Genomic DNA, 27,954 nt, shown 5'->3' with positions numbered 1-27,954 from the left:
TTAACCCAATGGTCGTATAACGAGAGATTACTTACTAATTACAACAAGTTTAAATGTCACTTATGGGTAAATTTGAATTATCTGCAATATTTTCATGAGTTTTTATTCAGTTTCTTTAGTTTTCACAGTTTGAAATAATAATATTTAAACCGAAGAACCACAGACTAGACTAATAACTCAAAGTTGCCAGCAGCAATATATGATCCAATCTAACGGACGATCGGACAGGGCACCGGACATAGTTTGTCAAAGGACTGTCTCATTTCAATCATGTCACCAAAATGGATGGATTTTTGTTAGTTCCATTTTATTTATACTGGGTCAAGCAGATCTTGTTAGTAGAAAAAGGCGGCAAATTTGAAAAATGTAGGTGCGAAAAAATATCGTCCCATAGAAAATTTGAATTTCGCGCCTTTTTCTATTGACAAGATTTGCTTGACCATCTATAATTTATACTATTTTAGGTCGCTCTATACGTACGTACTTGGTCCTCAGCCGAGGGCCTACCGCGAACCACGTTCGACGTGTTGCCTCCCTGTCACACTTTCGTACGAATTTACAAGTGAGACGGAGAGGCAACACGTCGAATGTGGTTCGCGGTAGGCACTCAGTCCGGTTGATCCAATCGTCTGTTAGTACCAGACAATACAAAACACAATGTTTTTTTCTTATCTGTTTGTAAAGTGACGTGACATGACAGATGTGCTGTTGTATCGGTTGAGTACCTAGCCAATAATTTTGAGAACTATACCTGTCTACACCAATTATGAATATTCTGAGTACCTACAACAATATCAACAAAACATTCTAAAACATTATACCTGCGGTAAAACAGAATACGGGAATTGTCAGGCTGAAATCTCTAATAATGCAATGAAACCCGACATCAAACTACAGTAAGTGTGACTTATGATTTGTAATGTTGTGATTCACCACCTACTTCAGAGATCATAATTCAATATTCAAATATAAGTTATTTTCTAGGAAACAGTTTATTTTCTTTCGTCCGCTTTGAGATTTATTTATCTGTATCATTTTAGTAAGAATATGTATGATTTTGAAATTTGGTACAAATACAAAATATTAAGAACAGATTCAAGTATTTAATAAATCTGTTCGATATTTGTAAGAAATGAATTACTAAAACAAAGAGTGCACTTTTGATGATGTTACATGTGTGTAGATTAGATTACAATTTTTGTTGTTATGCTTGACCAGATTATTAAGCAGTCCCCTAATGTAATATTTGAGAAACAACTTTAATAAATCATTTGATTACTACTTATAGGTAGTTATACAATGGTATAGTTAGAATTATTATAAGGTGTCTGAATTGTAAGAACATCTCATAACAACTCAACAGCTTATGTGGATCATATAGTAAATAATTTGAGCTTATCTGTTATTTTAGGTAATGGGGGTGTGTTGGTGTAAAGACAAAGGTCCAGAAGAAGGTGACGTGTACTCGCTGAGCCCTGAGCCCGAGTCCGCGTCCCCGGCCGTGTCGGAGACGCGGCCTCGCGTCACAAAGGTCGTGGACTCCAAGCTTGTAGACCAACTTGTGCTGGAAATGCTTGGTCTCATAGCTTCAATTGTTGACAAGTGAGTCAAAATCAAATTCTGAATATCTTATAGGCCTGCCAAACAATGTAGCCAGTCACTTTGTTAGAAACTTGTGAAATTGATTAACTCTTTTTAATGATAAGGCTGGTAAAGGATGTTAAAACGGTGAGATAGTATGCAAAACAATTTTTATTTTATTTTATTGATTGTTGAAGTTGTTTGTTCACTTCAACAATAGTACATTGTTTTAAGTATATTATTGAAGTAATTAAGAAATTTTAATATAGATAGGTCATTATCATGGCAAACCTTTTTACTAGCAGATTTTGTGTTATTACTAATTCTGCAAATCAAACATCATCAAACATCAAACATCAACATTTATTCAGCAAATAGGCCACAAGGGCACTTTTACACGTCATCATTGAATTTACATACAAGGAAAAATAATAACATCAACAATTTTATAAAATAAAACTAACAATTCAATCTAACATATTACAATTACTAAGAGATGTATATGGTCTCTTAATGTCGAATTACATAAAAAATACAGATACAAAACACAAAAAAAAAATCTATAATATTTAGAGGTGTAAATGTCTCTAGGTGTCAGAACTATAAGATTATATAGTTTATCAAGTTATCCTTAGAGATGTATAGGGTCTCCAAGAGTCAATATCCTGTATAATTAATACATTCATTAAGAGAAAATAAACATACGAGAGCAGAATGAGGCGTCTCACTGTAATTAATTAATAAAAATAAAGTTACTAAGTATAATAGCTTGTGTTAGCTTAAACAGACCAGTCTCCACAAACAGCACCCGTTCACGAGTATGACGCGTATCTCAGCCATCGCCTCCCTCAACCTTCATTCGGGAAAGTGGCGACCCGATCAACGACGCCACCGTAAGCAAAGACTTTTAAGCGAGCATGACATGTTCAAGCTACCGGCCTATAATAATATTAAAATAGTAATAACCTAATAACATGTAGCTGTAAGACACGGCATTTTGTGCTCGTAAGTTACATAAAAATCACTACACCTTATAAAACAAAGTCCTTTGCCGCATCTGGCTGTGTGTTTGTATGTTCGCAATAAACTCTAAAACTATGGAATGGATTTTCATGTGGTTTTCATCTATCAATAGAGATATTCTGCCCTCCTAAGCCGAATAGCGCTATCTCAAAAACAAATGATTTTGTAAATGGAATTCTGAGTAATAGACACTAAAGTATAAGTTAGCAATGAATTTTCTTTTGAGATGGCGTTCTTTGGCTTAGCAGGGCCGTATTCTTGAGGAAGGTTTAGGTGTATTGTATAACTTGTTAACCTGTGCGAAGCCGCTAGTGATTAACTAAATTTCATCTTAAAGAAAGAGGTTGTCAAAGAAAAGATTAAATCTGAATGGAATGGGAGACGTTATTATAACTATTATAAGCCACTTGGCAGCTAGAGTTTAAGGCTAGTAAGGAAAATGAACACTTCATTGCAAACAATGAATATAAAAATGTTTTAGCGCTGATGCTGCTTACATTGCATCTTATTAATTATGCAATTACAGCTATTATACTGCATGCATTTAATTAGGTTTGATGCTAAATGCGAAATCGTTTTCCTATTTGCAATGCTACTAGTAGTATGAGTATTATAAAAGTATTTTGATTCTGATAATTTGTATGTCTGTGTTTGTTTATATGGTGACAACCAAACTTACTAATTACTGCCACAAGTTCAGGGCCATATTGAACCGTATAAAAACAAGGTTGATTTTTGTTTAATTTATTTTTTGCAATTAGTTTTGGTTGTCACCTGACGTTATGGTAAGGACTATAGGGACTTTTTTGTTTTGTGAATGTGTGAGGCCAACCACAGAAAACACTCATTGCCAGATATCGAATTTTTGAGGGTGCCATGTAATGACAGTTAGGGGGTTCCTATATGAATAAACTCAGGACCAAATCAGTCTCTGTGTGTTGTTTTCTCAAACCAAATACATACCTGCAAATAAAAAAACTAGCAGGTGTTGAAGAAGGAAATAGGTACAGGTGCACTGTTGTACTAAATAAAATAATATTAGCAAATCTTAACAAATAAGCAAAGAATAGCTTCATTATTTCTTTCCGCTTCCCGCAGAAGTAAGGCGAAACGATTTTTTATGTACAGTTGCAGAGCTGCAGAGAAAAGGTCCTCCCCTACATAGAAGTTTGCATGCAAATGTGCTAAGCGAATAGTGTTGCTGACATATATTTGTCTGAAACCCTCCATAGCCTGAATATTAGGGTGGTCCAATAATATTATTTTTTATTTTCGGGATTTTATTTTCTTTTTTCGGGTAGCCCTCCGTCACTGTCTACGGCTGTCCTGAATATACTGTGTGACTTCTAACAGTTCTCACTAGAGTTCAAATTTTTCCATATCAATAACGATGTGGGCTACCCTACCTACTAAGCAGCCTATAAGATATTACCACAATTTGTATTCGGGTAATTTTGAATCACTACCTGATTGTCGGGTAGTGCCGAACATGGACTTGGATTTACATATAGAATTATGGGTTATTTTCGGATGTACGCGACAATATGTACCCGAATACACCTTATTAGGTTTTCTCTCTGTACTGTGTATTTATGTCTGCACACTGATGTATTCTTATGTAAATCACATTTAGGTAATAAAATAAATATTGTTTAATAATGTGTCAGAACTGACTATTTATCCACAAGCGACCACATAATTTTTACTCATCTCTTTCTCGCATGTTAACGTTTCTATAAAGTACCCTTACATTATGTACTAAAATTGGTCCTAATTTATGAACCTCATGTTACAGCGACGAAGAATCTCCGGTCTCCCTGGTCAAACTGCACATGATAGCGGACAAAGAGGAAGGATGGATACAGGTGGTCAAGTCCATGGTCAGAGTGATACCGCTCGAAGACCCATTCGGCCCGTCTGTCATCACCATCCTACTGGATGACTGTCCGCTACCCTCCAAAGATTCCGTTATAAAGGTAAATTACCTTACACTTTAATTTTGGTAAATAGTCCGGATAAATGAAAACTTACAATCGTCAATACCCCCTATTGTTACCTTTATAAGCTAAACTGCTTTGTCGGATTTTGGCACGAAATTAAACATACCTAATTTGTTATTGATATTAGTTCGAGTTCTTCCAATTTTACGTATTAAAATTGGAAATTTTTCTAGCTAAGTAGTCACCTGCAATAATATGTTACTCTTCGAAGGCCGCAAAAATATATGACACGCTCTTATGGCTCTACGAATAAGATCGTGTCAGATATTTATGCGGCCTTCGTTGTGTAACATATAATTGCAGGTGACTGTACATAGCTTATCTAGGGAAGAAAAAATAGAAGTGGAAATAAGTCGTCATGTGATAGTTTTTTCTCCTTCCCCTCCCCACTTTTATGTCCCGATTTGTAGTTTTTCATTATTTTTGGATAAACGGTTAATGTTACAAGAAAACTGCCAATGAAAAGTATATTCTACATTAAATTCTTTACAATAGTTAGTTGTAAAACGTGTTGTTAGGACTTTCCTTAAAAAATATATTATCCAGGTTTGGCAGCGGGCGTCATATATGTATTGAGCAAACCATAGGTAGTCACGCTCGAGTCGTTGCGTGCCGGCATACTAGTAGAGTAGTTTTCATACATATATACATATGTTTAACACGCATCTTAATAAATGTTAAGGTTAGATAAAGTGGAGCAATAATTTAGAACGCGGCGTATTTTCTATTTGCTCGCATTATTGTTATTACGTTCTGACGAACGTATAAGACGCTAGCGCATAAGCAATTGGCCGGGTGCACGATTTCAGGGGGCCGATTATTGAATTTAGATCGCTCGATTACGTCACTCGAAAATCGGTGGAAAACGGCGAAATGCTAATTTTTGAAATACGAGCGATAGGAATTTGGAATCTAGTGGTATTGACCACTGAATTTCAATTCTACGAGTATTGGTAGAATTTAAATGCCTAGTAGTGGAGATATTATTGAACGAAATACTCGAAATATTTAGGGTTCTCAAGGGTCGGCAACGCATAAGTGGCTCCTGTGATCGTCCTGTGACCGCTTCCCATCAGGCGGCTTGTCTGCTCGTTTGCTGACTATTACAATAAAAAAAAATCGAGTGGTCGAAATTCAAAAATCGGCCGCCAGTGCCGCCTCGCGTCCGTAACGTTTCCGTCACTGTCAAATAAGTAATGAGCGACTGAGCGTTACAAAATAAATATTATTACTTAAAAACATTTACTTTTAATGCAGTTAATAAGTTGGGTTTCGTAAATATAAATTCTCATTACTTTGAGCCAACCCGTTAATGTGCGAAATATAGATATTCGTTTTTAATGTTAATCACATTGGTTTTTAGCTTTACTGAAAATGATGGCTGATGCACTTTATGGAGGCTTTACTTAACTGTGTACGTGATCATGATGCTTGAAATAATAATAAATAAATATTATAGGACATTCTTACACAGATTGACTAAGTCCCACAGTAAGCTCAAGAAGGCTTGTGATGTGGGTACTCAGACAACGATATATATAATATATAAATACTTAAATACATAGAAAACAACCATGACTCAGGAACAAATATCTGTGGCATCACACAAATAAATGCCCTTACTACCCACTAGGCAGGGTCACTACCCACTAGGCCAGACCGGTCGTCAAAATCGTCGTGTTCGTGGTGGTCAGGGCCGGATTAAGCATGCCGGGGCCCCTAGGCAGTGCGAGGCTCGGTGCCCCCTACAGTCAATTCTGCACACAGCATTTTCAGTACAGGGAAATAAGTTTGCGTTTTTAATTTCAATCTTCAGGCGTCGAAAGATGTCTTTTTCGCTCTTATTGCGTGGACATAAAGCTTTATTCTATTGGTTTTTGCGGATTCCGCGTCGCGTCAAGTGTGGGGAGAGCCCTTTCGGCTTAAGGCCAATTCCCAGTGGAATACCAAAGATGAGAGCTTCAGCGTCACTTGCCTATCTACCTCTAATGGCAAATTTTAAGCGAGGCTAAAGGCTAAGCTCAACTGGTGCCGCAAAGTAGATTTTCTCAATAGTTCATATTTTGCGAGACTGAACAGCGATTGTCCGACCATAAGACGAAAAGCCGAGCCACATGATTAGAGTAGCACCAAACAAAGTCTGCAGCGGATTTGATAGCCCACGCAGAGTAAGTGTTATGTATACGTCATAATTTCATAGAAGTTTGACGTTTAAAATGACACTTGCACTGCGTGCAATCAAAATCGCTGCAGACTTTTTACGGTCTGACTATAGAATCAACCTAATAATACAGAATTCCCATATGTTAAAATTACTTAAATTAAGTACTAGAGTTAGACCAAGATAAGCCTGCAACAATTTTGATAGCACTCGCAAAACGTCAAAACTTCTATGAAATTATGACGTATAACTAAAACGATTGCACTGCGTATGCTATTAAAATCATTGCAGACTTATCTTGGTCTAATTCTATTAATTCACCAGTGAAGCTAACATGTAGATACAGGGTCAATTAAAGAACCAAAAATAATCGCGAGCGCAGCGAGCGCGAAATTTTTTGTTAACAATATCGCAAATTGTGAAAGCGTGTTAAAAGGCCGGGTACCGATTTTCACCTGGGCCTAAAAGTCCGAACTTCCCCAGTGAGGCGAGCTTTCATGCGAAGTCAAAGCCGTGTTTCATCAGGCTTCAGGATAAATAGTTGAGTACAGACACGAACCAATGTCCATTGTATTAAAAAGCGAGACCAGGCCGAGCTTTGCGCAGCGAGGCCAAAGGCTAAAGGTAGACTTCCGAGCAAAGCGGCTCCGGCGACACTAACGCAGCGACACTGACGCGGCGACAGAGCGATAGTATTATGCAGTATGGAAATGTATGAACTTACTTCCGAGCGCAGCGTCACTATCGTAGCGACAGTGGCGCCGCGTCAGTATCGCTCGGCGATAGCGGCCGTGCTACGTCTGCGCGAGCACTGTCGCGCAGTCGCTGCGATCGCACGTGGTTTTGAGCTTATGTCAATAATTAGAATATCTAAAAAATGAATATTAAAGCTCCTGAATTTGTCATCGTTCTCGTTTAAATGCTTTTTTTTTCAAGATGCTATAAGTGCCTTTACCCTATTCTACTTTTGAAAATTGAGTTGGGTAGGCTTCGCTCCACAGTAAAAGTAACGAAGCAAAAGATCGTCATCCTCCTCTTCTTCTAATAATATTTTCATAATTAATCGGTTCATCACGTCTGCACCGTAAGGAATAACAACTGCGACTGTCGCCGGAGTCTCGCCGCTCGGAAGCGAATCTGCGTCAGTTAACGTTGCGACACTGACGCAGCGACTCTGACGCTGCGGCCGTTGCGTCAGAGCCGCTTTGCTCGGAAGTCCAGCTTAAGCTGAAGTACAGGAGATGTGGAACACAAACCAATGGTAAATTTAGGTAAAAAGCGAGGCTGAAGGTAGAGCATTCCTATGAAAAACTGGGGACACTTACATCTTCTTTCTTTTTCTTTGTTTTAATCAATACCTAGTCCTCGTGATTCTGAGTCGAAATAACCCAAAAGTTGTTGGTTGTTCGAAAAAAAGTGAACCATTTTTCCTGAAAACCCCTATTATTACAACTTTACAACAGGTACGCAGAATACGCCCCGTAAACTGTAACGTATTGCTTCAATTTTATTACAGTATTTCATTAATTTAAAGAATGGATCGAAAAAAAAACAATATACTCATTATTATAAGAATAAAAAAATTACTCATGAATTTTGACCCTATGGAACAAAATTTTATTTGGTGTGCGCTGAGCCGCCGGGGCCCCCTAGCCGAGGCGGGGCCCCTAGGCAGTTGCCTACTTTGACTTAGGGTTAATCCGGCCCTGGTGGTGGTGGTCGTCGTGAAATGAGTTAAGTTTTGGGTCTTTTACGGAGATAAGATGTAAAGTGTTGTACTACGCAAATGATAATAGCTTCGACGGTCGCAGGTGACGCAAATGCTGGGTCTGTCGTCTCAGAGGGCAGCGCAAGGCGACATGAACGTGCGAGTCGAGCGGAACATTTGCGTGGTGCTGGGCTGCCTGGCCGAGAAGCTGGCGGGGCCCAACAGCGTCGCCGTGCTCACGCAGAGCACACTCGACTATCTCATCGCGTTTCTGGTAAGACCGCGTGTGGGTCTCTCGAACTGCTGGTAAATGATATGTAGGTGAGTTTGATGATGGCATGTATAGTGCTGGGCTGTTTGGTCTAGAGACTGGATATCCAATATCCATGACCATGGGATATGACCTCTTTGACGACAGGCAGGGTAAAGATCTATCATACGAAACAAAATCTTATTTAAATAGGTGCAATGAAAAATAAGATAAATAGCTAAAATTGTTCAGATACTGCAAACTTGTTTATTGTGGCAGATAATTAAGTTCAAATAAAATGAATGGTCGTGAAACTTCATTATTGTATTAAAATAATATAAACAGCATTTTTTTTGTATTTGTATTTATTTATTTGCATAATCATGTACATTACATTACACAGATGTTATTTGCAAAGTAAGAGGCACTGATACCCTGGTAGGGCATAGCAAATATCTTACACACTAACATTAAAATTACATACTAAATTATAAATGATAATTAATCGAAACATTCATATTATAAAATTAGAAGAGTATTAAAATAATGTCACAAAAAAAAATACAAAGTCATATATTTATAACTAAGTTGACATGCGCCTTACATTACATTTATTTATTTACATTATTCTCTGATTTATTAACATGTCAAACGTATATCTAAACCAAGACTAGTGATGTGCCGAGAGTAAAATACCATTACCGGTATTTTACCATTTGGGAATATTACCAGTAAATTACCATTCTTCCCGGTAATATTCCCAAAAGCGGGTAATATACTTGTACTTGAACGCTTACGTTATAAATGAATTAATTTAATTTAAAATATGTAGAAATGGCTTAATTATGTCACTAAATAAAATAAATGAAATAAATGAAATAAATGAAATAAATGAAATAAATGAAATAAATGAAATAAATGAAATAAATGAAATAAATGAAATAAATGAAATAAATGAAATAAATGAAATAAATGAAATAAATGAAATAAATGAAATAAATGAAATAAATGAAATAAATGAAATAAATGAAATAAATGAAATAAATGAAATAAATGAAATAAATGAAATAAATGAAATAAATGAAATAAATGAAATAAATGAAATAAATGAAATAAATGAAATAAATGAAATAAATGAAATAAATGAAATAAATGAAATAAATGAAATAAATGAAATAAATGAAATAAATGAAATAAATGAAATAAATGAAATAAATGAAATAAATGAAATAAATGAAATAAATGAAATAAATGAAATAAATGAAATAAATGAAATAAATGAAATAAATGAAATAAATGAAATAAATGAAATAAATGAAATAAATGAAATAAATGAAATAAATGAAATAAATAAAATAAATATTTAAAAAAAAACAAATATACACGCTCAAAATAAGAATATAATTATATCATTTAAGCTATCAAAAAATTACCACTTAACGTATAAAAATGTCATTGTACTACACCTTACCTACTCATAATAATGCGATGATTATTATTAAATCAATGTGATTTTTACATTTTCGTTTTAGTTTTACTAAAAATCTAGTATTAAATAGTGGTTTTGACTGGAACTGGTTTTGACTATGCCCACTTGCCCAGACAAGGGGAATACTTCCTAGTAATATTGGTAAAATACCGAGTAACATTGGGAAAATTACCAGTAGGGTTGGGAATTTACTAGAAAAGTAAACCTATGTTGATTTTTTGCACTTCGTATGATGCATTTGTTGACAAGTAGTGATTTAATGTAAAACAACTTATGTTGACATTTACTTAATTTGAATATTACCGTAAATTACTGATTCTGGGTAATCTTACCGGTAACATTACTGGGTATTTTACCACCTTGGGTATTTTACCGGTAACGGCACATCACTAACCAAGACTAAACTAAATAACACATGTCAAGCCACATCATTCATAAATTTTTCAAAAGAATAGTAGGCTTTCTGGAGAAGGAACGTCTTAAGCTTCTTACAGAACAAAGGACACATATTTTCCGCCTTTATGTATTCCGGTATTTTATTATAAATTGTAATTGATCTGTAGTATGGACCGTCTTTAAAGATGTTTAATTTTGATTGAGGGAGTGTTAACTGTTCTGGCGTCGAGCACTTTTTTCGTATGTGAACATATGCATGTGTTTCCTGACAAATGTTCCTATCTATAATATATAGATGCATGGTAGAGTCAGTATATTTTGCTGTACAAAATGGTGCCTGCAGCTTGCTGGTAACCGAATATTTACAATAATTCGAATACATTTTTTTGTACAACAAAAAGTTCGTCAGCATTTACACTGTGGTCCCATATAATGATTCCGTACCGAAACCTCAAATAGGCATAAGCGTGATATGCAGACCGCGCGCATTCAAAATTTGTGTTTCTTTTTATTACACTATTTATTCTTTTCCCAGGTGAAACGTCGCGAAGCATGCGTGGTCCTCTTCGCGTTGTTAGCATTAGAGAAATTTGCCCACACGACTGAAAACAAGTTGACGATCAACAAGTGCCTAGAGCGAGAGCGAGGGAACCCTCTGCTCGAGCTGGAGAAGTTAGCGGGGAACAAGGACCCCGTGTGGCGGCAGGTCGGGTTCTGCGCGCAGTGGGCGCTCGACAACCTGTGTAAGTGTCACTACGTATGGCTCGTGTTCATTAGTGTTGCTGTACACTTTCTGTTGTAAAGATCAGATCAACAAAGTTGGCCTGAATAAGGGCTGATTTAAACGGCGCGCGAACTCGCATGCGATTTTAGTTACATTGCGGACTGTTGGTTACGTCCAATTTAACCGACCGATCAAAAACCTGAATGTAATGAAACTCGCATCGTCTAAATGAGCCCTAAGTCCCCCCGCCATGAGTCAACCTCCTGACGTCACTCGGAATTCGCATATTCCATCATTTCACGCTAGATTTCACCTGTGGAGTCAATCGACCGTAGGACGACCTAGCTAGTGGGTAGTGGGTCTGGCCTAGTGGGTAGTGACTCTGCCTGTGAAGCCGACGGTCCTGGGTCCGAATCCCGGTAAGGGCATTTTTGTGTGATGAACACAAATATTTGTTCATGAGTCATGGGTGTTTTCTATGTATTTATGTATATAAGTATGTATATCTTCGCCTAGCACCCATATTATAAGCTTTGCTTAGTTTTGGGTTAGGTTGATATGAGTAAGATGTCCCCAGATATTTATTTATTTAAGTATTTATTATTAATCCACATGAGTTTTACAATAGCTTTCCTTAAACAAGCTTTAAATAAATGTTATTTCCTCAGTCCTAATCGAAGGCCGCAAGCTTTCCTACGAAGTCGTGGACATGTCCAGCATCAACGTGATCCTCAACTCGCAAGACGTGAGCGAGTACTTGAAGATCTCGTGCGACGGTCTCGAGGCGCGATGCGACTCGTACTCGTTCGAAAGCGTACGGTGCACGTTCCAAGTCGACGAGGGCTGCTGGTACTACGAGTCCGTCATCGTGACGCCAGGGGTCATGCAGATTGGCTGGGCGACCAAGAACAGCCATTTCCTTAATCATGTGAGTGTAATATCAACTGTTTAGGCATTAGTGATCATAGCGAGTGTTGAAATATCGTATACCAACCTCGTGTCTGCACGTTTTTTCGGCCATGCATTTTATCAAATTAGCGCGTAATACGCGCCGCCACGCCAGTGATATTATACACTGAGACTCAGGTTAATTTTAATTTGATTTAGCTCGTAGTTTATTTTATCCACGCCAGCTTCCAGAAATCATTCTGTAAACCAAATGCCACTTGTCTAATCGTCTTGTATTTTCAGGAAGGATACGGCATCGGAGACGACCTGTACTCACTCTCGTACGACGGTTGTAGGAAGCTCATTTGGTACAAAGCGCGCCCCGAGCCCGTTACAGAGGTTCCCGAGTGGCGGCCCGGAGACGTCCTAGGAGCTCTAATAGATATGAACACTAAGGAAGTCATATTCTCACTCAACGGCCGTCGGTTGCCACCTTGTAGAGAGATATTTGAAACTACCAGGTACGATTTATTGAAGAGCCGTTTGTACTTTAATACTTGTGGTCTAAGTGGAAAACTTAAACAAGTCATGACACACCAAAGCAAGTGCGGTCCGCTAAAATTCGCGCTCACTCTCTTGAGCGTAGAAGGGTCAGAAACTTTGTGGCCTAATTCGCAAACGTAGACTTGACACTTGCCACTAAACAGGGGGCTCCTGTGCTGCCTTTAAAGTTCGCGTAGTTTGCCGAAGATTCTGTAAAATAGTAAAATCTATATACTTCAACTTAAAAACAGGAAAATCTGTCAACATACTGCAAAGATAACAAAACTGGCCGCCCAGTCACAATACAATTTTCTGTATCCCTTATATTTTTTCACATTCCCTCACTGCCGCATTTTTTTATACTAAGTACGTCGGTGGCAAACATGCATACGGCCCGTCTTATGGCGAGCAGTCTCCGTAGCCTATGGACGCCTGCAATTTCAGAAATGTTAGATGCTCGTTGCCGTCCCTAACACCCCGCACCCTCGTTGAGCTCTGGCAACTCCACTCACCGGCAGCCTTTCTTCATATCTTTGAATTGCTCGACCCATATTAAACTTTCGTGAAATAAACTGTATGTAAGGGTTGTATTTCACCTGTCCAATATCTTAGTCCAATGTGTATTTTGTCTCACAATTTGCTTAATGAGAGAGTGAGACGCAATGACATTGGACCAAGATATTGGACAGGTGGAATACCACCCTAATACAGGGTGGCCAAAAATATGTTAATTCCCGTTGCCAGGGAGGTTTAGGGATTATACTGAGCAAGTTTTACTACATATGGGACCAATCCCGAAATCGGGAGAAAAAAAATTGGCCGCTCATACATTTTGGCATCTAAGATATGGGAGGGGGGTGCATTACATTTGTTATAACTACTTTTCATATATTATAGTTTGATATATCGTTATTTTGAATAACGTAATAAATGGCATAGTACCGTAATACATAATTAACGGTAAACATAATGTTATTATTGGTATAATGGTCATAAGGTATATTTACACTTCGTCTAATATACATTGTCATAATTATTACATACTCTAAAGCATATTATTTGTTATAACAAGTGACATCACATAATTATTTGTGTGGCATATTAGTTGCATGACATAAATGGGTTAGGTTAGGTTGGAACTGCGACTCCGCACTAACGAATAACTACCTAACAAAAGGAGGGCTAGGTGAGGTTAGAACTTTGACCCTCCGTAGAATAAAATACTCTAGCAAAAAAGTGGTTTAGGTTAGGTTTGAACTGCGGTCCCCGTAGGACGAAAACCGTGAAAAAATTGGTTAGGTTAGGTTAGAACTCCCAAGTAGCATTGCAAGCTGTATATAAGCTGTATTAAAGTTTATTTGTACACTATAAGCTGTACAGTTAGGCTGTACAAAGGCTGTATAAGCGCTTATACAGCCCTTATAAGTAAAAAAAGGGCCCAAATTATACAGCCTTTGGCGTTATTAGAGCTGTAGAGTAGCTGTATAAGCAATACATAAGCTGCATAATAGCTGCGTTACAGCTATATTTCGGTGTAACAGGAAACCTTAACACTACAGATAATCTATTATAAGTACGATATAAGAATATAAGTTTTACATGAGTTATAAGATAGAATTACAAGAGAATAATAATCATTTAAGAAACTAAAATGTCTTAATAATGTTCATTCGTAATATAGTAATGGCTACAATAAAGTGTTATACTGGATGGTAAAAGTAAAAGTAAATATTATACAGGACTTGAATGGAATATTACATTATTGGTAAGTGCGGATTATTATTTATTGTGAACCTGTGTATCTTTACTGGCAAAATATTTACGCGCAAGCAAAATAACAAAGAGAAACCATAAGGAAAATATCAAAAATCGGTAAAGTTACTGTTTGTTTTTAAGGTTAGAGTATCAAAAATATTTATAAATATTAATTCTAAGGCTAAACAATTTATTTTAGCTGGTAATCATAACACGGCATTAGTCTGCTAAATATTTGCAAGTATTTCTTTAATTATATTTACAAATACGTTTTTTTTTTATTGTAATATGGCGTCAATTTTTAAACAGCCTACAGGATAGTTGGAGAGCATTATAATCTTAGTAGCTGTGCTGTGTAATAAATGGAGTGTCTTTTACAGCTTTTGTAATTAAAACAGCTTTATAATAGAATATTTGTATTCGTTTGGCTGTATTTCGGTTCTCCGTAAGTTATAATTCTCTTTAGAGATCCGTATAACAAATAAAAAACCTGTACTGTAACTGTCATATATTCCTTTAGTTTTATAATACGCTTGTTTTCAGAAATCATTACACAACTATACTTATACGAGTGTAAAATTACGCCAAAAGATTGTTATAAGCGACTCTATCAGTAATACAGAAAAAAGCTGTACTATAGCTGCCATTTATTCATTTGGTTTTATAATACCCTTACAGACAGAAGTTATACAACTACTATTCTTATAGGAGAGTAAGATTACGCCATAAGAAATAGCTTTAAAACGGGGTTGACAGATACATTTGTACAGCTACAAGTGCCAAGTGATACTACAATACAGCCTGTATACAGCTTTTACGATAAAATTAGCTTGTAGTGTTTCACAACACTTAATGTTTTAAAACGGAGTTGACAGATACTTTTGTACAGCTAAAAGTGCCAAGTGTTACTACAATACAGCCTGTATACAGCTTTTACGATAGAATTAGCTTGTAGTCTCTCACAACACTTTTAGTTTTATAGTAGATTTTTTATATTCTGATAAAGCACCCCATGCTTCCGCAGAATCCTTTATAATGATTTTATACAGCTTGAGCTGTATAATGTCTGTAAAGTACCTTTTATACAGCTTAAATCTTTTCTGACACTCTTATACGTCCCTTAAATCACTCTAAGTTCTTAATTGGCTGCTATATTGATGTTGCCGACACTTCCATGCTACTTGGGCTGTGACTTCCCTAGAATAAAATAGCTAGCAATAGCAGTAGGGCTGCGTACTAGTTATACAAATTATGTAAAACTTTACGTTATCACGTTATCAGTAAATGAAATATGACAAAAAATATTATACAATATATGCATTTATACTTGATAAAATTGTATGAAGTATTACGTTATACAAAAATATAATATAATAAATGTCATTATAAAACATGTCTATATACTATTTGAAAATTATATTACATTAGGCATTATATCAATGACAGTTTAGATGAAATCACAATATAACAAAGGAAACGTATAATAAAAATTGCATTATAACATACAATAATATATCAAATGGCGTTATAACAAATGTATGATAGTTTTTTTATAATTATATTAAGGTGGTTCGCCTAGGTTACTCAAAACTTAACTCTCGCTAGATGGCACCACTTTTGCAAAATTTCTGGTTTTATTTTTTTGTGAAATGGTCATGGTATTTGTATACTTAAAAGTATGTTTCGCGCACTCTTTAAATAAATATTGAACTATTAAAATAAACATTGAATACTTCATTGTGCAAAACCCACCTTTTTAATTCGACGGAGTGTTGCTGTCACGCTTTTTCCTACTATTACTCACACATGCAAACAGTGTTTCCGTGATCCTTGTAGTAGACAATTTCACACAACGTAAGTATGTTGCAATAGCGTAACGGTATGTTCGTGGAAATACGTGCAAGAGGATTGGGGTTCAAGACTGGTGCGAGTAGGTAATTTCTTTTTGTTTATTTTAGTCTTTTTGTGTTATCTTACCTTTAAACGAGCAATTATTATATATATATATTTATTTATATATTTGGATGATATCAGAAACGGCTCTAACGATTTCAATGAAATTTGCTATAAGGGGTTGGATCTCTTAGCTAGGTCTGATCTGTGAGAAAACGCGCATTTTTTAGTTTTTATATGTTTTCTAAGCTTTGGTCGGTCTCCCAGATATTCAATCTCTTCTTCCTCGCGTGGGGTCCGCTTGGCATCTAATCCCAGAATTGGCATGGGCACTAGTTTTTACGAAAGCGACTGCCCTGACCTTCCAACCCAGAGAGTTAACTTATTGGGATTAGTCCAGTTTCCTCACATTGTTTTCTTTCACCGAAAAATAGGTATCGGTATATAAATAGGTTTCGGTAAATAGGTATCAAATGATATTTCGTACCAAATATCATTGGTACGAGCTGGGGTTAGAACCCGCGACCTCCGGATTGCAAGTCGCACGCGCTTTCCGCTAGGCCACCACCGCTCCCCCAGATATTCAGTATTAGTTGGTATTAGGGTATGTGCGGAAAGAGAAGAGTGGTTGAATGTATGGGCTCCCCTACATTTCAAGACTCTTCTCTTTCCGCACAGACTCTATCAATAAATTACTTTATCAACGTTTTCAAAAAAAATATTCAATACCTGATTTTCACAGCTTTTAGGGTTCCGTACCCAAAGGGTAAAACGGGACCCTATTACTAAGACTCCGCTGTCCGTCCGTCCGTCCGTCTGTATGTCACCAGGCTGTATCTCACGAACCGTGATAGCTAGACAGTTGAAATTTTCACAGATGATGTATTTCTGTTGCCGCTATAACAACAAATACTAAAAACAGAATAAAATAAAGATTTAAGTGGGGCTCCCATACAACAAACGTGATTTTTGACCGAAGTTAAGCAACGTCGGGCGGGGTCAGTACTTGGATGGGTGACCCTTTTTTATAGATAATGGTACGGAACCCTTCGTTTGCGAGTCCGACTCGCACTTGGCCGGTTTTACCTAAAATAAAATGAAAACATTTATTTAAGTATTTTTTTTATTTTGAATTCAAGTACAAGTACATTTTTTTCATATTTGTTATCCGTAGTAGTCCCTGTACCTGAAAGAAATATAATATCATGAATCATGATAGGAAAAAATCTCTGATGTAATAGGAAGAAAGATGATGCAACAATATGGATTCTAATAATGTTATAATCGAGTTATAATTTACTTACCTGGTAGTAACTGTAATTGTGTTCTTCATTCATGGACAAAAATTCCATTATTTTCAACCACAGGAAATATTATACATTTCTTTTTTATTGCAGTGAGGATGTCCTGATTGTAAAAATCAAAGAGATTAGGTAAAGTACAATTTCTAATTATCTTTGTAAAAAATAAACGAATACGCGTAGTCATTCGCTTTTTGAAAATAAGAAAAATTAAATAAACATATAAAAAAAAACAATACGAAATTTAGGTGTAAAAAAATTACAAAAAGTTATATCCCAGCATACAATGCTGGGGATCGAACCGGGAACTTTCCGATTGAAAGCAAAAAAGCGACTGTTTGCAAAACACGCCATGATAGTTCTTAGCTAAGCTGACGAATTTCGGGTACTTATTCTCGCTTCAGTCAATTAAGTACCTGTCAACAAAATTGCACTAAACATGACGGCACTCCAAATTCGCGCCGTGGTCAGCCCGGCAACGTCGGAAATAGTATGGCAACGTCGCAAATGTATCTGTACACGACATTTGTGACACACACATACGTAAAATTGATGAAAATTTAACTATGATTATTGCATGATTTCTGTATGAAACATTGTTTTCCTATTAATTTCGCGCAAACGAATATTCGAAAGTAGATAAATGCGGAAATATTTATGTACTAATAGTGTGTAGTGACTTAATGCAATGCGATTGAATTTTGTATGAAAATCGAACCACCTTAAGCATTACACACCCATGGGAGGGTCATTTTTTTTTCCCGATTTCGTGGTTGGTCCCATAGTAAAAGTTGCTCAGTATAATCCCAAAACCTCCCTGGCAACGGGAATGCACTTATTTTCTGTAAAGTAACGTAAAGTAAAGTAAAGTAAATTTTATTTGTAGAACACAGGTGATACAGGTCTTAAGTAAAAATAGGTGATTACAGAGCTCTGTGTTTTGCCTATTGGCGTACAAATGTTATAAAACTTAAAAACTATGGTGACTCTATTAGTGTGTTCGAGAAACGGAAAACGGTGAAAAATAGAGATAATATTCCTAAAAATACGTGTGATACCTCATTAGATTCGTAATGATGTCTAGAAAAATGTATTCGAAGCGTGTATTAGCACACAAAAAATTACAAAAGTTATTAACAAAAAAAGGGAGAATGAAGTAGATTTTTCGTATTTCCCAAATATCTCAATAGTTATTTGTACAACAAGAGATCAAAGTTTGATATTTCTGCGAGTGCTTATTTTGAGTCCCGTGCAAGCGAAAGATTCTATAATAGATTCACGAGCGTAGCGAGTGAATCTAATTTAGAATCTTGAGCGTAGTAAGGGACTCAAAAGCGCACGAGATGTAAATAACTTTGATCTCGTGTAGTACACAAAATTTTTCACACCTTAGCAGTGAGAACATACCTATTAGACAACTTGAAAAATGTAATCCTTCTTCGTTTCTTAATACCTATGCACTCATGTTTTCTTAAGATATACAAACAATTAAGTTTAATTACCGCAATCTAACACAAAAACAAAACGTAATAATAAATTTCAGTAAAATACTATGGAAATAAAGAAACATCAACTGACACTTCAACCAACAACTTTTTTTTTGTAAAAAAAGAACTTTCTAAGATACGGTCCGAATTGCGGATACGTACTATTTGTCAACTATAGTAGAAATTCTTAAAAGTAAAATAATTAATTTTGCGTGATAATCTGTGTATTTTTTGAGTTCATTATTTTAATTGTACAATAAAATACCTAAAATATAGTATTTTTATCAAATTTAAACTTTATTTTAATTAAATAATTATTTAGAATTCATACTCGTACGGAGCTCGTACGTGGTTTGGAACGATGCGTTCTGAAGTTTTTCGGGGGTCTATTATAAACAGTCAATATACCGTTGAATGTCGTTTGAACTTTTTTTCGTCTGTTTCTTTTTGCTAACAGTGTGAAAGGGACAGAGATAATAGAACCCAAGTATTTCGAACTTGTATTAGACCCCGCATGTTGAAATGACATTTGACTATAAAGGTCACTTGAATGTCATTTTGTCTCACTCAGTGAGCAAAATCGCATTTTGCTCACTATTTTTAAGAAGCAAAGTACCCTTGTTCGAGCTGCTGAGGTGAAAAAAGTATTAATATTTGACTTACTTGACTTAATATCCTATGTCCCCTAGATGGGGCAGAGGGCATCCACAGTACTACGCCATCCCGTTCGGTCTTGAGCTACGCGCTTCATTTCGCTCCACGTCTTGCCAATGGTCACCGCCTCTGCGATGATCGTCCGTCGCCAGGATTGTTTAGGGCGGCCACGTTTCCGCTTTCCTTGGGGATTCCAGTCGAGGGCTTGCCTCGGGATGTGATCGCAATCCCTTCGCAACGTGTGGCCGATCCAGTTCCACTTGCGGCGTTTGATCTGCTGGTCGATCGGAGTCTCACCACAGAGTTCCCACAGATCTACGTTGAAGATTTTCTCGGGCCAGTATACACCGAGAATACGGCGAAGACAGCGGTTGACGAAGACTTGGAGCCGACGTGAGATGTCGTTTGTGACCTTCCACGTCTCACATCCGTACAGCAATACGGTTTTCACGTTGGACTGGAATATCTTGAGCTTAACTCTCCTAGGCAGTTTCCGCGATTGCCATAAAGGACGGAGCTGTGCGAAGGTCGCTTTTCCCTTGGCGATTCTCAAAGCGATGTCCTCTTCGGTCCCTCCGGTTTCCGACACTACGCTTCCGAGGTAGGTAAACTTGTGGACCCTCTCCACACCCTCTGTGCCGATGAGCAACGGCAACGAGCTCGTCACTCCGCACCTCATCTACTGGGTCTTCCGGGTGTTAATATTTAGTCCCGCCTCCAAAGCTTCTCGCCGTAGGTCATCCAGTTTGGCTTGCATGTCGGCGCGCGTGTGGCTCAATAGGCATAGGTCATCGGCATAGTCCAAATCTTCCAAGACGTTGGACAGTCCTCACTCTATGCCGCGGCGCTTGCTGTTAGTGGTGTTGTTCATGATGATTAATATTTAAGATACCAAAATTAATATTATAAAAGAGGAGGATATTTCCAATCAAACATTCCATACTTCCAGAACTGTATCTCCATTATTTATACTTTTTCTTCAACGCTGAACACAGCCCTCCGCGCCTCATTTTCGGAAACGCGCGCGGCGTGGAAAACCGATTACGTAATATTAAATATAATTTTAAAGTATAAAATATTAATTGAAAAAAAAAAAATGGTGTATTTAAAACGTGTCAACAAATGTAATACTTGTAGAAATTTACCTTAAAGTTATTATTTCAACAAGTTATGCAATTGTTAATGAACAAAATTTTCTCGAAATTCCTTCTTTATTGAAAACGAAAAAAAAAAATGTATAAATAACTATTGTAAAATTTTCTTGCCTTCTAGAGTCCTTCTCATATACATGCTTAATAAGATCTCGTTATTAAAGTTCTATAAAAATTAATGGTTTGGTTATAATATTGTTTTATATTTTACAATTTTACCTTGATTTTTCGTTTTTCGTAAATTTTCTATGTTATTCTAAAACTTATTTTAAGCAAACTATTAACTTTATTAAAACTTTTATTATGTGATCTTATTAAGCATGTATATGAGAAGGGCACTAGAAAGGGTCTAAATTTTACAATAGTTATTTATACATTATTTTTTCGTTTTCAATAAAGAAGGATGATCGAGAAAATTTTGTTGATTAACAATTGCATAACTTATTGAAAAAATAACTTTAAGATAAATTTATACAAGTAGTACATTTGTTAACATGTTTTAAATATACCATAATTTCTTTAAAATGTTCAAACCATATTTAATATCTTTAAAATTATATTTACTGTTACGTAATCGTTTTTTCACGCCGCGCGCATTTCTCGAAAATGAGGCGCGGAGGGCTGTGTTCAGCGTTGAATAAAAAGTATAAATAATGGAGATACAGTTCTGCAAGTATGGAATGTTTGATTGGAAATATCCTCCTCTTTTATAATATGAATTTTGGTATCTTAAATATTAATACTTAAATAAAAAATATCTACTTTTTACCCCCTTTTTTTGTTTATAATTTTTGATATTTTTTGTGTGCTAATACAGGCTTCAAATACATTTTTCTAGACATCATTACGAATCTAATGAGGTATCACACGTATTTTTAGGAGTATTATCTCTATTTTTCACCGTTTTCCGTTTCTCGAACAGACTATATGGTATTAATAAATTCTTACTATTAGATTAGCATGTTATCAGAAACAAAACAATTAACATTTAAGGTATTATTTATACATCATGTTAGATATATAACATACAAAATTTAACATTCAAAGCGGCCAAACATTAAGTAAACAAAATATTAAGTACAAATTATATCATTACATAGACTGGACAGTTATAATTGGGTGTTTTAAGTATGGCGATACTTAAAATCTTACTCAATACTGAGTAATAGCATTTATTTATTAAATATGATTTTAATTGTATTTTAAATTCATCAGTTGGCAAGGACTTTACATTATTTGGGATACTATTAAAAAATTTTGGGGCCATACCCAATATACTTTTGCCCAAGAAAGCTGTGTTGTGTTGACTATTGCTTGTATAAGATTGATTGTTATAGGCAAGGCTTCTTCGCCGCGGCGAGCTTCATGGCGTTCCAACAGTGCCGCTTCAACTTCGGCCACGAGCCGTTCATGTTCCCGCCCACCGACCGCCCGTTCGCGTCCTTCAACCAGCACGGCTACTTGACTGATGAACAAAAAAAGGTAACCTGTTATTTGTATATATAGTGGTACAGTCAAGTATAAAAATATGGGTGCACAAATCATACTCAAAATATCTCAGCTAGGATCAATATTTCAAAATATATTAAGGTTAGGTACTTATAATTTGTTCTAAAATCGTTTTTTTTTTTTTTAGTTTTTCGTAAATAATTTTGTGAACGGTAGCCCATAGCAAAAAATTATCTGTTACGTAAATAATCTAATTAAGATTTCTTATAAAATAAGTGCTACGGTTTTTCGCTAGGATCCGCTAGGAAAAAATATATTAAAGGTAGAAAATAAATTCTAAGGTCCCATCGTTAAAGAAAAACATCGTTTGACGCAGACAACATAAGTGTTGATAGTGTTTTTTTATGTCGTCACTGTCTCACAATGTTATATGTATAACATTTTATAACAGCCAATGTAGGAGGGTTATTTTATTTAAAGTTGTCCCCTACATTTTTTTTCAAATTTGGGATTTTTTATGTTATTTCTACTCTAAATCATGAGCTCTTTTGATCCTAATAGGAGAAAAAAAAGTGTCCTAAAATTTCCATACAATTTTCGATCTTTCCATTCCGTAACCGCCATACAAAGTCTATGAAAAATGGTAACGTAATGGAAATAAAAACCTTGGGACACTTTTTTTCTCTTATCAGGATAGTAAGAGCTCGTGATTCTGAGTAGAAATAACATAAAATTTCACAAATTAAAAAAAAAATGTAGGGGACAACTTTAAATAAAATGGCCCAGGAGCACTATTAAATAATTGTGTACCATTAACGGCCGGTTAGCAATCGTCACATAACTGACGGTCAATATCAAACCCCATACATTTTATCAAGAAAGTAACAGTCAGACGTAACTTAAACAAGACCGCGTAAAAGGCCACCCATGCGATAAACTGACCAAATCAAATCTGCCATGGAAGGATCCCTGAACGCATTTGCCAGAACCTCCAACCGCGGAAAATGGCGAGAAATCGTACGGCAGGCAACATCTGTGCCTGATGTCAGCAGTTGACCACGACACTGCAAAAAGTATAACGACAAAAAAGAAGTCTTAGGGCTCATTTAGACGATGCGAGAACCCGCATGCGTGTTTCATGACATTGCGGGTTTTGATCCGTCGGTTGAATTTGACGTAACCAACAGTCCGCAATGTAATTAAATCGCATGCGAGTTCGCGCCCTAAAATAAAAATGCCCTCATACAGTATAAAAACTGAAGGTGAAGCGACAAAGTGGGCGCTGCGGCTGCATATCGCGCGCGTGGGTCTAGGAAGCGGGGTGACATTACGCTCCCCATGCCTAGTGTTCGAACTGCATTGTCTGTGTGCGAAGTGCATTGTGGAAAACTAAAAGCGATGTCACCACGGCTAGGAATATTAAATGCAGTTTTTTTTTATAAAAAAAGTTTCTAATCAACTCCATATCTCTAAAGTAAATTTATTTAATGTAAGTCGTTGGTCACAAAAATATTAGTCAAAAATAGGACTTGTATTTAGTTTCGATAATTTAGGTGATTATTGATATATTCACTTTGTTCTGCTAGCTATTATTTTCTAGCCACTAATTTAGATTGTATCTACATACATATTATATGTAAAGTTGGTATTCACTTTTAACATGTCTGTCTACTAATACATTTGTAAATGAGAAATTAAACTCTCTGTCTCGTAGTTATGTACCTCTTCACGTTTAAACAGCTAAACCCATGTAAATGAAATTTGGTATGGAGATAGATTGAATTCCGAGGAAGGAAATTAAATTCAAAATATTACAACAATTCAGACGTAATAGTGCCTCATTCATGAGATGACGTCTCACCATATTTTTTGATAGATTATTTAATCTACCTAAGCTTTGCCGATTTGACACATACTCGTAATGTATTCTTAAGTGTTTGGCGAGCGGTCAATGTTGCCCTCTGCGGGTTATACCAATCTTAACTCTGTAGTTTTTTTGTTTACATATACATATCTACGTAGTGATAGTGCAATGGAGACGAATCTAACGACATACCATACGAGGGATCATAGGATACAATCATATAATTCTCTTTTTGTCGCCGCAGTCGGGTAAAAAAAAAAATATTTGTAGTATGGCCGGTATATGTAAATCTATTATTGGAATATCTGTGTGGAAGGGGTCTAAATGAGTGGGTGGCACGTGGGCGCGCGCGTCACCGCCCGCCGCCCGGATACTTCAAGCGTGGGTAGCCCGGTGACGTCACATCCCAGGGGTTCACTTCACCGGGAATATTATTTCCCTATCATTTTAAATAACAATTTAATGCGATTTTTTTTTCTTACTACTATGGATTGTGAAAAAAAAGCTATAACTCCCCTAGGGTCAGAATCTTTAGAGGAAATTTTGAAGTAAATGGATACATTTTTGCGATGTTGACTGTACTTGGACGACGAAAGGTAATTGACGACGATATTTTATGAAACCGGAACATTTGTTATCAGTTTATAAACGACCACTAAAGAAAATGTGAAGTTAGTATATTTACGTTTTAAGACTTGTGAAAATCATATACATATGTATTTTATGTTGCGGTAAAGTTATGGTCACGGTGCGTTTCGTACCTAGTTGGTTAAGTCCGCCGATAATGATATAATTTGATTTAAGAGAAAAGGAAATAAATTTCAAATCAGAGTACCAATTTGGAGAAGTTGATTAATTTTGATTGCATCAATATAATTGTGCCTTCACGGGTGTTATATAAGTCCTAGTATTATGATTGTTATAACCGTTGGTCTTCCTGTTGTGACGCTCGTCGCCTACACGTGACATCGTGAAATAACATTACAGCCGTCTAGTATATGTAGCTACGCATTTGAAAACTCATTAAATTTTATGTCTTATCCCCGTATAATTAAGGCAGATATTTTTACGTTACGGTAAATATACTGAGCCCTCCAGAAGAATAGCCTATATGACGCCACATCCCTGATAATTTTATTGGTGTCACATTTTTTGTTACAAACTAAAAAAAGCATCTGACTATCATTGTTTCATTATTAGCCTATAAATAAATAAATAATAAATAAAAATGCTATTTATTAAGGTATAAACCCATTACATTTCATTATTTAAGTACAATATAATACCTACGAAGCGAATTTAAATACAGTAGTCAATAAAAGTTTGTACTGTGCTGTATTTAAATACAGTAGTCATTAAATGCTTGTGCTGTGCTGTATTTAAATACAGTAGTCAATAAAAGCTTGTGCTGTGCTTCAGTTCGCTTCGTAGGTATAGGTAAATTTCAGAGCAATAGGACATCGGAAAGTGTTTCGAATATTGCGTGCAAGATTAAACCTAAACAAGCAAATTAAACCGCAAATAAAGTTACAAATATTATTTGTTAAATTAAGGGCTATAAAATGGGCTAATAGGTAGTAGCTGGGTCTTACGGGGCTACGTTCAATCAGACCTAATGACCCAATTTTGCGCGTCGTGGTGGGCGCGCATGCGTTACTTGCTCTCAACACACCACACGGCCACGTGTTCAGAACATGGCGATTTTCCTCTTAACCTCACATTTGAGTCCTATTTTTATAATCTTGCGTATTGAAGATTAAATAACATTCCTATATTTATCTGTTGGAAAATCAGATATACCTATGTTGGAAATCGATATACAGGATTTGAGACCCAGCCAGGTTCCTAAAATGAATGACTTTTTTTCAGTGAGATGGAAATGGCATGGGGTAGTCCGAAAGGGATTAAAAATTTAAACGCCTTATTGATACTTTGTGAAGTCCTGCTTTATTTATTTAACGAAGTAGCATTCCCGTTGTTGCATTACTTTTGCATTTTTTTTATGTTGATTCACTCGTATTTTATAGTGAATTATATATTAAGTACTCATCGTCCATGTCCATTTAAGGCAGTATTTGTAGCGGATTAGTTACAGTCACTGGTAATATGTAAAACCCGTATATGTTACAGGTAGTGCCTCGGAGGATATACCTGGAACAGCTCCGCTGCTCGAGCGTGAAGGAGGACTCTTGCACGCTTTGCTTCGACGACACCGCCTGCTGTGTGCTAGAGCCTTGCGGACACAGGTACGGTCTAAGGTCCAAGCCCAGTATTTACAAACCTAATGGTCAATTTTATTTTAACGTTGGGTGGATTGACACTTGAATCCATTTATGTTTAGTTTACGCTTATTTTTTTAACTAAATTTTGTTACAGATCTTTGGGCCAGGAGTAAATATTAGAGATATTCATAAACGTCTGTTAAAACTTATAGTAATAAGCCATTGGTAACCAATCATTTGTCCCGTTCCGTCGTTGAATCCGTCAAAATTTATGTTTGTTTGAAAGAGACGAAATTTAATAGAGGATGAATAAGGCCAATAAGGGAGTAGTGTAATAAGCTCTTGACCCCCATCTACCACCAAAACGGTTGACACGTTTGTTGGGCATCCACATTTGTTATATGTATGTACTAAATTTGCAAAACCACATTGTATATTTTAGCTTCTACGTCATTAGGAACAGGAAGCCAATGATAATAAATGTATCCTTTTTGCTCGAATATATATGTGGGTGGAATCTTTCTCACGTGTGCCATACCGTTTTGTTGGCTATTGTTGTATTGTATTGGTTTCCGTAACTCGACGACTGGCGCCATTGTGACTGCACGATTGGCTCGAATTTGTGAGTGACACCGCTGAACTAGCACCATTCTTAGTGCCCGTAAGGCCCGTCCTTAGATATAGGCATGTCAATGACTGGCTCCTATTTTGTTGCTACATGATTAAGGATTAAAAAAATAGGAAAATAGGAGATACGGAAAAACCGTAGGCGAGTGTAATAGTTTGAAACGTTTTACTTATTGTCGACAGAGGTTTCTGCTCGCTGTGCACGTCACAGTTGAAGGAGTGCCCGATGTGCCGTGCGGGCATAGTGACCGTGCGCCGCGAGGAGACATGACAGGAGTCGCGCGACAGCGAGTCGAGCCCCAACATCACGCTCGACGAGTCCCCCACGCCGCCCGCCGAGGCCCGCGACCCGCCCGCTGATCTCATATATGGCCTCCATTAGGGCCGTTCTTCACTTTCCACACTGTATATGGCAATTTGTAAAACTTATTGCAATAACACAAGGTCACCGATGGCCAGTTAAGTTGCTCTCCGTACACCATACACCACTTTATAGCTTTGTTCGTAGCCAATAGACATCGTGGGATCGACTACTATTGTGTGCCAAATTGGATAACTAAATCATGTAGCAAAATGTGATATTGACATCATAAAAAGTTCTTAAGGTACTGGGAAAATGTATAAAGTAGGTGTTAAATTACAGTTTAATATCTGTTTTAATTCAGTACCTATGTTACTTACAATATCAATACAAAAACAACTTTAGTGCTAGTACAACGGTGCCTAGTAATAATACCGAAACGAAGTGTTCTATAATCAATTAGGTATGAAACTTTTGTATGGTAAAA

The 27,954-nt window shown here is 36.5% G+C and overlaps 1 protein-coding gene across 1 annotated transcript; it reads left to right on the top strand.

The window, feature by feature from the left end:
* Positions 1–715: 715 nt before the first annotated feature.
* LOC134804802 (RING finger and SPRY domain-containing protein 1-like) lies at positions 716–27,747 on the top strand. Its single transcript, XM_063778052.1, has 10 exons — positions 716–896; positions 1,412–1,602; positions 4,400–4,580; positions 8,577–8,747; positions 11,144–11,351; positions 12,001–12,260; positions 12,524–12,741; positions 22,342–22,486; positions 26,448–26,563; positions 27,350–27,747. The coding sequence occupies exons 2-10, from the start codon at positions 1,415–1,417 to the stop codon at positions 27,435–27,437; spliced, it is 1,575 nt and encodes a 524-aa protein (XP_063634122.1). The 5' UTR covers positions 716–896; positions 1,412–1,414; the 3' UTR covers positions 27,438–27,747.
* Positions 27,748–27,954: the final 207 nt, after the last annotated feature.

This window comes from Cydia splendana, chromosome Z, assembly GCF_910591565.1.
Source record: "Cydia splendana chromosome Z, ilCydSple1.2, whole genome shotgun sequence".
NCBI classification, from domain to species: Eukaryota; Metazoa; Arthropoda; class Insecta; order Lepidoptera; family Tortricidae; genus Cydia; species Cydia splendana.
Note: the sequence above shows the minus strand (reverse complement) of the source record. Positions and strands in the feature narration are given on the sequence as shown.